The 11,707-nt window shown below is 48.6% G+C and overlaps 1 protein-coding gene across 3 annotated transcripts in view; it reads left to right on the forward strand.

Moving 5' to 3' along the window:
- The window catches only part of mllt10 (MLLT10 histone lysine methyltransferase DOT1L cofactor), a 38,889-nt gene extending 27,439 nt beyond the window's left edge, over positions 1 to 11,450 (forward strand). For 2 of the 3 annotated variants that reach the window (XM_079754890.1, XM_079754891.1), the window contains 8 exons: positions 2,746 to 2,863; positions 4,345 to 4,426; positions 5,818 to 6,029; positions 6,937 to 7,086; positions 7,409 to 7,464; positions 7,834 to 8,072; positions 9,068 to 9,158; positions 9,487 to 11,450. In XM_079754890.1, coding sequence (XP_079611016.1) covers positions 2,746 to 2,863; positions 4,345 to 4,426; positions 5,818 to 6,029; positions 6,937 to 7,086; positions 7,409 to 7,464; positions 7,834 to 8,072; positions 9,068 to 9,158; positions 9,487 to 9,723 — 1,185 coding nt within the window. In that variant the 3' untranslated portion in view covers positions 9,724 to 11,450. Of the gene's footprint in view, positions 1 to 2,745; positions 2,864 to 4,344; positions 4,427 to 5,817; positions 6,030 to 6,936; positions 7,087 to 7,408; positions 7,465 to 7,833; positions 8,073 to 8,508; positions 8,796 to 9,067; positions 9,159 to 9,486 lie in introns of those variants that run through there. The other variant, XM_079754892.1, reaches the window with a different exon arrangement.
- Positions 11,451 to 11,707: the final 257 nt, after the last annotated feature.

Genomic DNA, 11,707 nt, shown 5'->3' on the forward strand with positions numbered 1-11,707 from the left:
GATGATAAGTTGTGAGTGATGTAGTTGCAGCCTTAGCGTCTAAAAACAAGCTTTCAGAGGACTTGTGGTTATTTCTCATGTATTGTCGGATTGCGTTCATCCAAAGGGGAGAGCACCGTCACAACCCCCCCTCCCCTTGCAGCGGTCCCCACGGTTACTCTGCTAAAGTTGAAGCCCCTCTGGTAATCACCCTGGCCCCCCCACATCTTCAAACCGCGACCCCTGTGAGCCTGTCCTCTTTCACTACTGCCCCAGAGATCCCTCTCTGTCCAGCGCCACTTCATTTCTCTCCCCTGTCCAACACACACACACACACACACACACACACACACACACACACACACACACACACACACACACACACACACACACACCGCCCTTTCGATATCTTTTGCGCCCTTTGCTCTCTCGCTCTCCTCTTTCTCTCTTGTTTCAGAACTACCAACTCCTCTCTTTCTCCATCCCTTGTCCCGTGATGTGATGTCATCTGACAAGCGCCACAGTGGGGATGATGGGGGTGGGGGTGTACTCATGTCTTGAATCTTGCGTCCCGAGGCCCATAGCCACCCCCACCCCCCACCCCCCATAGTACAGAGAAGGAGAGGCCCAGGGAAGCATGGGATATCACGCTATTTACAGCAAGTATAGAGGACTTAGCCCCTCTCTTGCAGCGTGTGTGTGTGTGTGTGTGTGTGTGTGTGTATGTGTGTGTGTGTGTGTGCTACTGCGCGGGAGAAAGGGGGTAAAGGGTTTGAAAGAGATGGGTAATTGAAGGGGTGGTGAGATGTTTGAGGGAGAGCGGGGAAGACAGTTAGACAGAGCGAGCTGTTTTCTTTCTCCCCTCTTCTTGTCGCTCCGGATCGACCAAAACGTGTCTTTAAAGTCCTGAATGTGTGGGAACGCCTCCGGGCATCTGGGCCACTCGCGCCGAAATCATGTCCCCGGAAATTATGCAACCCTGTAAGATGGGCTCCCCGCGTCTTCTGTTTAGTGTGTGTGTTTGTGTGTCTTTGTATGCTTGTGTGTGTGTGTGTGTGTGTGTGTGTGTGTGTGTGTGTGTGTGTGTGTGTTAGTGTGTGCGCGCAAATACGTCCGTGCACCTGTGCACGAGACAGTGAGACGGAGCAGCCATTTGCTATTTTCAGTCCACAAGCAAACTGCTGGCCGACTGCCCATTAGGGGGAAGAGAGATGGTGTGTGTGTGCGTGACAGAGACTGTGTGTAAAGGGGAATGACTCGGGGAATGACTCGGAATGAAAAATGAATGAAAATGAAAAATGAATGTTGGCGAGAAAGTGGGAGGGACTGGGGCATTGAGAGGGATAGTGGGAGGACAGAGAGAGAGGAGAGGGGGAGGCGAGGTGTGAGGCTTTTGAAACGGAGCCAAAGTCATCGGTGAAATAAATGGAATAAGGGCAGGCTAAGGGCCCGCCTTCACATTTAACATGGGTGGGAGTGTTATTGTAGCATGAGTTATCTATGTTTCTCTGGCTTTCTCTATCAAATGTCTTCTATTTCTATAATTTTGGAATTAGAGTAACTAAATAGTCAACACAATCGTTCATGGTATTCACCTTTATTGTACGTCGTTTTTTTGTACTTGCAAGTGTGTGTGGGTTTAGTGTTTAAGAGTCTTTTGTCAGTATTATTTCTTTATTATAAATGTAACACGGGTGTGTTTATATATATATATTTTTTTACATGTATGTGTATATATAATATATATATTTATTTTATATAGGTTTGTATATATATTTTATCTATGCATAATATATGTATATTTGTATATGTATATTCACACACGTGCAAATATATGTATATTCGCCCATGCATATATATATATATATATATATATATATATATATATATATATACACACACACATGTGTGGGTCATAAATTTGCTATTGTAATATTACAATGCCCATTGCACACATGACAAATAACTGAGATGCAAGCATTAATTATATGATCTGTGTTAGTAACACCGTGTCGCAAGGACTTGATTAATAAAATCGCTATAGAATGACAGCATAAATCAATCTGTCTATTTAATCAGGGCACGCATGCGACTGGGCGTTGGGGTATTCATGTAAAGTGGTTCCTGTAGTTCCCAACGCTAGCATAAACCAAACGTTGAGCTGCAGCACAAAGTAAAAAAAATTAAAAAACATCCTCGCAAACGGTCTCACGTAAACATCATTTTAAATTAGAATTCCCAAAGGCAGGACAATGTTAAAATAGCATTGCGCTTCATATAAGTTAAGGCGTGCCAGTGCATTGCCAAATTCCTATGACGAATGCCGTGAACAAACCCCCTCACCCTCTCCAGCGCCCTTATTTGGGAAATGCTCTAATTGGATTAAACTATCTGCATCAGAAGCACTTTGTCAGCATGCCAGTGTGTTGGAGCCGCGGCCACTCTGAGGTATATGTGTGTGTGAGTTGCACGTAGCCGTAGCGGTGCGAGCGCGTCGCCGTTGTTTATCTACTTTGAAGAGTAAGTGTATGTTTTCCTGCGTTTCGTCCGGGCCAAGTTGGCATAAAATAATCTTAAGTAATTACAAACCCCCAAAAAAGCTACGTTGATTAAATATATTCCCGCTCTTTGATCTGGGATAATTAAAATCTTCCCATGATAACATGTTGTGGCCGTCTCCTAAACGGATAATAAAGACATTATTCTAATATGAATTTGTCGCTTCCTTTTCTCCTTTTCTCTGTCTCGCTCTATCTCTCTCCCTAGGTAAGCAGCCTGCCAGGGTCTGTGTTCAACCTCGCTCCCTCCCATATGTTTGGGAACCGGCTTAACCCAAATTCAGCCATGGCTGCACTCATCGCCCAGTCTGAAGCCACACCAGCAGGTATATATATGTGTGTGTGTGTGTGTGTGTGTGTGTGTGTGTGTGTGTGTTGTGCCTGAGCGAGAGAGAGGGAGAGAGAGAGGGAGCGAACGAACGGGAGAACAAGAATGAGCGAGATAATGGCTGGGTCACGCCCCCTGGGTCTCACAGAGGGGTCAAGGGTCATTGGTTGTGGTAGTCACAGGCTCCTCCCATTAAGCTCCAGTTACACACACACACACACACACACACACACACACACACACACACACACACACACACACACACACACACACACACACACACACACACACACACTGCCGTTCACAAGCCTAATGCTGGAGCGCTCCAGTGTGTTCATGTCTTAGTATGGAGAATAGAATAGGACAGAGCAGCAGAGGAAGTGGCAGGATAGAGTGTTGACTTCTGCAGGACACAGAGAGTGGGAGGGAGAGTTTAGGGTTTCATGCTCTGTGAGAAGAGAGAGAGAGAGAGACGCTGCTGTGTTCCAGAGCCCCCCTGCAACCTGCGGGTCAGCTCACTAATCACACTTAATGACACACACACAAACCAAATGCACGTGGATACGTGTGTGTGTGTAAAAGCGACCAACCAGCGCTGTGAGTGACTGCGTGCAGATGGCGCCGAGATGCTGATCTTTCAACATGCCAATTTGCATTAGAAACCAACTGAAACCTTTTCACCCCATTGGCAAAACCCTGGATTAATAGCTCCTGTTGAGCCCCGATAGTCCTCCACGCTATACATTGTGAGCCGTGGACAGTCTGTGCACTCGCATGTGCTCAGGATAGCAACTCTTATGTGTTTTTTTTTCCTTGGGAGAGCAAGGCAAGCACACCGCTGGTGTTGGCATGTGTGTTAGCCTCTGTGTGTTAGCCTCTGTGTGTCAGCCTCTGTGTGTGTCAGCCTCTGTGTGTTAGCCTCTGTGTGTTAGCCTCTGTGTGTTAGCCTGTGTGTGTGCGTGTGTGTATGTGTGTTAGCCTGTGTGTAGCGTTAGCCGCTGCTCGCTGCAAAGTGTTCATAAGGCCGGGAGCGGGACAGAAACTGTTATTTAGGCTTCTGGCCTGTGGGGTGTTGACCTGGTGACTCTAAAAGCTTGGATTGAGTGTGCATGCGGGGAGGTGCGCTGTATCTGTGTTTGAGTGTATGCCAGTGTGTGTGTGTGCACTTGCGTTGGATGCACATGGGTGTTTGTGTAAGTGTGTGTGTCTGTGTGTGTATGCATGTGTGATTCATTACCCTCACTGAGGAAAATGAAAAGAGGCGTCTGGCCAGGGGCCCAAGGAGAGTGGGGCAGAAGTGAGAGAGAGAGAGTATCGGTGAATGCAGAGAGAGAAAGCGAGAGAGAGGCAGAGAGAGTAGGGAAGCACATGCAGCTTGAATAAGGGCTCGTGTGTAACAGAGATACAAAGAGAGGGTGAGTGAGTAGCTCACCGAGCCGTCGGTTTTAGATGTGCCATTGATTTTGTGTGTGTGTTTAGACCAGGAGGCAGGAGACGGCAGCACCAGTAGTGTTGGAGCCCAGGGCTTCTCCATAAGAGCTTCTCCCAAGACCACCCCGCGGTGAGTACACACACACACACACACACACACACACACACACACACACACACACACACACACACACACACACACACACACACACACACACACACACACACACACACACACACACACACACACACACACACACACACACAGATGCTCTGCTCTCTCCCTCGCGAGCGAGCCCCTATTTACATTCCACACTGCCCCCCACCCTCCAACACCCCTACCCTCGTCTTTTCCCTCGGCTGGCCCCTCATTTCTTCCTACACACACGTGCGCGCACACACACACACACCTACACACACACACACTACTCTGCCTCTCTCTCTCACCCCTAAAGGCGATCTCCTCACTCGCCCCGACCATGAGTTGTGTTTTGGGATGTGGGAATCGTCCACCGTGCTTTGATCTTTCTTCCTCGCTCGCTTTTTAAAACCTTGTCGATTGCCATGGAACGACATGCCATGGAAGTCTGATGGTTACAACTGCAGCCTACATCTACCTCCTTCCCCATCTCTCTCTCTCACTCACACGCACAAACACACACACATCCCATTTCTCACTGGGAACGTTTTGTGGATCTATGAAGATGGGAATAATTGACGAAGCCTTCAGCGTATGTTGGCTCAGTTTAAGATGGAGGTTGGTTATGTATTTTAATATGCTGCGTCTTTGTCTTGTTTGCCAGCTGTGAGTAACATTTAATGAAAATAGACTACTTTTATAATAAGAACTATAGTAATATCTGGAGGAAAATATTTTGTAGATAGTTGGGTGGAAATTCCTAGAGCAGGTGTAACGGAATAATTACCTTAACGGGAAAATACAAATAGGAAAAAATACCCCTCCCCGCTGGTTTTCCTTCTCGGCTAAAAATATATATTAAAAAAAATAAAAGCGGGAGTTTAATAGTCTGGCTCACAAATCTCCTCAAATTCAATAAATTTTTATTCATAATTTCTTATATATATTTTACAACACCATGCCAAGTCTATTATAACTAGTCTCTATCACACTCTCTCTCTCTGCCCCTCTCTCTCCCTGTCTCGGTCTCTGTCTCTCACTCGCCCTCTCTCTCTCCCTCTGAAGTACTCATCCAGACGGGATGCCTTGCTGGCTACTTTTCATCAACGCCCACTGTAACAACAAATTGATGTCGTTTTATAGCCAGCAGTGTCTATGGTTGTCTGACATTTATGTTAGGTCGTTAATCTCCTCTTTGACCTCTCTTTTTCTCCCTGCCGTCGCTCTCATTTTCCCCACTGCTTCTCCCTCTTTCTCCTTCCCTCACTCATCATTTTATCTCGTTCTTGCTTTTCTCCTTCTGTTTTGTATTCTCTACGCCCTTCCTCCCTCTCTCCCTCCCCCCTCTATCTCTCTCTACCCTTGCTCTCTCTCTCTCTCAGCTCTCCCATTGGCGGCCTGCAGATCCGCTATGACCCGTCGGGGTCAGTGTCGGGGCCGGGCCTGGGCATGCTGGGGGCGGGGTGCGGAGGTGGTGGTGGTGGTGGTGGTGGGGACACGCTGCCCCCGGTGGCCACCAGTATAGACCAGCTCCTGGAGCGGCAGTGGAGCGATGGCCAGAACTTCCTCATGCAGCAGGAGACGCAGGGAGATGGTGAGAGAGCAAACACACGCACGCACACACACACACACACACACACACACACACACACACACACACACACACACACACACACACACACACACACACACACACACACACAAACAACCATGTTATGTAGCCGTCTGAGACAAACATACATTTCCATATGCACACAAGTGCAGTCATATGTTTGTACAGTCACATATGTGCTGCCGCAAACCAGCAAAGGAAAATCAGAGATTCTCCTTTTCCTCAATGCTTTAAGCATCTTTATTTCTGTATTTTTCATCATCATGTGTCTTTATTCTCTGATGCAACAGTCCTGTTTTTGTATGGCAGTAGCGCCCTATCTGATGCGTGGATCGGGCACTGCTGCCCTCGTTCTTAGGTCAAGTGACTTGGTTGAACAAGCAGGCCTGTGTGTGTCTGGGATGCGTTTTATATAGAAGTAGTAGCCCCTGCCTCACTAGCTCCTCGAGGAAGGGTTTTATTAGCGTAACATTTATAAGTCCCAGGAGGGCAACAGTAGAACATCCATTCTGGCATCAACGCAGGCCGTATCTCTCACACCGTGTGCTTGTTTTATATATAGACTGCTGCTGTAGCTTTGTCACTCTCACTTACGCTCTTGTTATTTTTTTTGTTTCTCTCTCTCCCCTTATCCCTCTCTCTCTCTTTCTATATCTCTCTCACTATGTCTGGCCCTCTGTTCCTCTTGTCTGTCTCTCTCTGTTCCTCGCTCTCTGTGTCTCTCTCTCTCCCTCGCTTGTGTGTGTGTGTCTGTCTCTCTCTCGCTTGCTTGCTCGCTCGCTCTGTGTGTCGCTCTCTTCCTCTATATATGCCTGTGTGTCTCCCTCTCTTCCTCGCTCTGTGTCTCTCTCTCTCTCTCTCTCTCTCTCTCTCTCTCTCTCTCTCTCAGTGGTGGCCATGTTGAAGTCCCTGCACCAGTTGCAGGTGGAGAACAAGCGGCTGGAGGAGCAGATCAGGTCTCTGACCGTCAAGAAAGAGAGGCTGCAGCTCCTCAGTGCACAGCTCTCGGTGCCTTTCACCCCCCACTCGGCCTCCTCTGGTACGCACACACGCACACACACACACACACACACACACACACACACACACACACACACACACACACACACACACACACACACACACACACACACACACACTCTATTGTGCGATCCCAAGATTTATAAAAAACCATACACATGCATACCACACGTTTACATTCAGTTCTAGTCAGGCATTCATAACTGTGTTTGAGTGTCCCGTTATATAGGAATAAAGTACCATTAACACACTTTGCCACACACATACCCACACACGCACACGTCGACAGCCAGGGCACACAGGGGGGTCCTAATGTAAATGAGTATTAATCTGTGTTCCAGACGTGAAGGGATCCCAGCTGGGGGGCGCTGATTCGTCTCTGCCCGTGGCAGCTCAGGTGAGAACAGCCCTCCCCTCCCCGCCCTACCCCCCACCCAGCACCCAGTTAGGCTTCACTGTAAACAGGACCTCTCTCTGTGCGGGTCAACAAGGTTGCCGCGTGCAGGAGAGCGATGAGAGAGAGCGGCGAACGCTGGCGTGCCTAATGGTGAATGGTGGACTATCAATTCCACAGCACATGACAGAAATGACACTGTGTCTCTGTCCCTCTCTTCTCTCTCTCCTTCTCTCTCTCTCTCCCCCTAACACTCTCATTCTCTCTCTCTCTCTCTCTCTCTCTCCTTCTCTCTCTCTCTCGTTCTCTCTCTTTCTATCGTCCCTGATCTCTCCCTCCCCCCCTCCCTCCCTCCCCCCCCTCCCTCCCCAGGACAGTGTGTCATGCGGCGGCCGTAGCAGCAATGGCTCCACCTCCTCCCTCTCCACGCCCCCCTCGGTCTCCCAGAGCCCGCCCCAGCTCAACGGCCTAGCGTCCGGCGCCACGGGCCTGATGGGGTCCCTGGGGGGGGGCCAGGTGGGCAGCCTGAACGGCGTGATCCAGAGCCGCGAGGGGGTGCTCACCCCTCGCGGCGACGTGGGGCCCCTGAATTACCGACTGGGAAACGCCAGGTAAGCTGATGGGCGTCGGCATCACTGACTGATTAGAGCTCACAGATCAAAGGTTGGATCCCACCTATATATAGGGGTGTATGTATGTATGTGTGTATGTAGATATATATGGATGGATGGATAGATAGATATCTCTATTTCTCTCTGTGTCAAGGCATCATTTTGATCGGGCCCTTGCAAATACCACATTTTAGATTTTGTTATGATCACAAAACTCGCAGTAAATCTGCTCACACTGGCCAATTAGTTGAGTGCCATTTGCTCTTACATGGTGGCATACCTGCATCTCGCCCAAAGGAATGCTCCATCACCAGTGGTTATTTATCCCCCTCTTCCCTCTCTCTGGGTGTTTTTGTGTGTTTTGAGTAGAGTTTGATGGTAGTTCCCTGTTCTTTGTGTTGCTTTTCCTTTCTCTGCTTGCGCTCTGGGATCCCAGCAGCTTGACCACTGCTAAGAACAGGTGAGTTGAGCACCGCAGCCCGGCTCCCTCCTCTCCCTTTCCTCTGCGTCTCTAGTGCATTTCAAGATTAGATTAGATGGGAATAGTGAATTTTACTTGCATGAAAGTTCCCCGTTCTCCTCGCTATTGATGTCCTTTTACCTTGAAAAGCCGGATATGAGATCAGTGTCTTTTTCGTGGTCAGATGGCCTATACCCAAGCTCACGAGCTGAATCGCATTCCACAGCTATCCATGTTTGAATTCTAGATCATCTTCAGTGGTCATGCAACTTCCTTCTGTGTAATTTTATTCAGTGTGGTCATGTGACTTATTCAGTGTGGTCATGTGGCCGCTGGTTTACTGCTCTTCAGAGTGTGGTCATGTGACCTATTGTGTTCTGCTCTTCAGTGTGTTCATGTGCCCTGTGGTGTTCTGCTCTTCGGAGTGTGGTCATGTGACCTGTGGTGTACTCCTCTTCAGTGTGGTCATGTGACCTGTGGTGTTCGGCTCTTCAGTCTGGTCATCTGACCGCTGTTGTGTTGTTGTTGTCCTCAGCTCGGCACGTCACGGCCTGATGTCTGAGCAGCAGAGACTCCTGCTGCAGCATCATCAGCTCCAGCAACTGTTGAGCTCCCATCCAACAGCGGTAACACAAACGCACACACACACACACACACACACACACACACACACTCGCACACACAGTTCAAACTCAAAAAAGCCATTTTGCCCTCGACATCAACCTAATCACTCATCGATCCTTCCTTCCCTCTTGTCCCCTCTCTTCTCACCCCTGTCTTCTCTCTTCCTTTTCCTCTCTTACCCTTTCTTGTCATTCCTCCCCTCCTCTGTTCTCTCCTCTGGCCTCTCACCCCTGCCCCCTCCCCCCACCTTTCCCCTCTCTTCGCACCTTCCTCTCGCCCGTCTCCGCCCTCCTCCCCTCTCCCCCCTCGCCCCCCCTCTCCTCCCTGCAGGAGCAGCAGCAGGTGCTTTTCTACCAGCTCATGCAGCAGCAGCAGGACCTGCAGCAGATCCACGCCCAGATGCCCCTCTCCTCCTCCTCAGCTCAGCTGCCCGTTGGTGGCCTGCAGCCCGCCCCCCAGGGGGGCCCGGGCGCCATCACCTCCAACCCCTTCCTGGCGATGCAGCACGCGCACGCCGATGGCGGCCCAAAGCCGCGGCTGACCGCCGACAAGACGGAGAAGACATGACGGCAGGAGCCACGCCTCCACTGACGTCTTTCGTTTTGTTTTGCTTTTCTTCCTGTTGATAGTCTCCCTGTGTTCCTTCCCTATCCGCCGTCTCCTCTGAGACCCTGATTGTTCTTTGACGTCTGGGTCTCCCTCGCTGATAAACTCTCTCGCTCAGGGGCCTCCGCTAACTAGTGTAGTTATTTAGTGCACTCAGCCGCACACAAGCCAGCACACTCAAGAAGACAAGCAAGAAACCTTGAAGCTCCCCGGAACACAAAGGTGACGGATGTATGTTCCAACATCTGTCCGCCCCCCCCCCCCCCCCCCCGCACCACAGTTTTATTATGCTTTCAAAGGGGGTAAAACGGACGCGAGGTTGGCTGGGGGGGACGGGAGCTTTTTTGGAAATACCCCATGAGCTAGTGCTGTTACCTCTCTCCTTGTCTCCATTGCTGACCGAGACGAGCCTCATATGGACACCACAGAAGCCTTGCATTGACTGTCTGCTTCGCAGGCCAGATATACAGGGGGCTCATTCAGAGCAGTGGGGGAAAAGGGCCGCGCGTTGTGGCTGCGTTCTTTGTTCAACAAGGCAGTATCATTGCGAGAAATTATGCAGAAACGGAGCCGTCGGTAGTCAACACTACAGCTGCTCTGTGCGGAAAGGCATTGCGATGCATCTCCCTGATTGAGCCCCCCGCTGCACCTACCTCTAACGCAGGGCCAGCCTATCGGGACCTAAGGGCTGCCGAGAGCGGCCAATCACAATCCATAGCAATCAGGACTGGCCAATCAGGGTCCAAACCCCAAGTGCCTGAGGCCAAAGAAAGGAGGGGGGGGGCGGGCTGGATTTATTTTTCCTCGTACCTGTGTCTCCGTCACTCAACCCGTTCTCTGAGCGCTACTGGTAATTAAGCTGCGTTGCCACGGCAACAGAATACAGAACACTTGGGTGTATCAAATAAATTGTGCCGTTCCTCTAAAAAAAAAAACAGGCAACACTTTTCTGCTGCATTCTAATGTCGGAGCCAACTTTGTAATGTGCTTTTCTATTTATTTTGAGTTTGTTTAACGGGCGTAAAATGGTTTATTTTAAATGCCCGCTGGTGTTGCAATTTTATGTTTTATACTACTGTGTTGAGTCCTTTTTTGTTGTTCCTCATTTATTCTCACACCTCAACAGTCAGACTTTGCTGTAAACCTTTGATCTACAAACCTAATGTAGTGTGTTTTGAAAGCCAGAAACTACTTGAGAGTTTGTCTGTAGGGGGGGTGAGGCTGTAGATAGCTATTTGTTAACGGGTGTTGGGTGGGGTGGTGGGGATTTGAGTGGCACAGTTTTTACCTCGTTAAGTGTACATAGATCTTTCTCATTGGCCCTCGGTGTACATAGAAGTGAATGTGATTGGCTGGTGTGAAGGACAGTCGATGAAGCCTCAGCTTGTGTGTGTGAATCTTAGGACCAGACGGATGAATAAATGGTGACTGGACACATAAAGTATTAATTTATTTTTATATGTGCAGGGACATTGTCTTTTTTTAAGTTTTGCACCATTTTCTTGATGAGAATTTGTTTTATACTCTGCATCATGTGGTCTTCTGAGAACATGTCGGGTTGATCCATTTTTCTTTTTTTTTTTTACAGGTGAAAAATAATTTGCGGTGTTCTAATGTATTTGAAAACACCAAAATAAAGAAATGCTCTTGGTAAGGATCAAACTATTTGTATTTTTTTTTTTTCATCATCTGGCACACACTTACATTACTTAATATTGATACGACACGATCATATGTGTATTATAGGATTCATCTGTAAGTAAGGCAATATTTTTATTAATTTATCAATTGATAAATAAATGTTTTTTTCAGAAAATCGACGTTTGGCTCAGGAAAAACCTAAGCTTTCTACACTCTGAGATTTCTAAGAATAAAAATAGCTTTCACAATAAGCATTGAAGCATTCTCTTCCAGCTCACTTAACTAACTCTTAAGTAAGGCATAG

This window comes from Pollachius pollachius, assembly GCF_949987615.1.
Source record: "Pollachius pollachius genome assembly, chromosome: 17".
Lineage (NCBI taxonomy): Eukaryota > Metazoa > Chordata > Actinopteri > Gadiformes > Gadidae > Pollachius > Pollachius pollachius.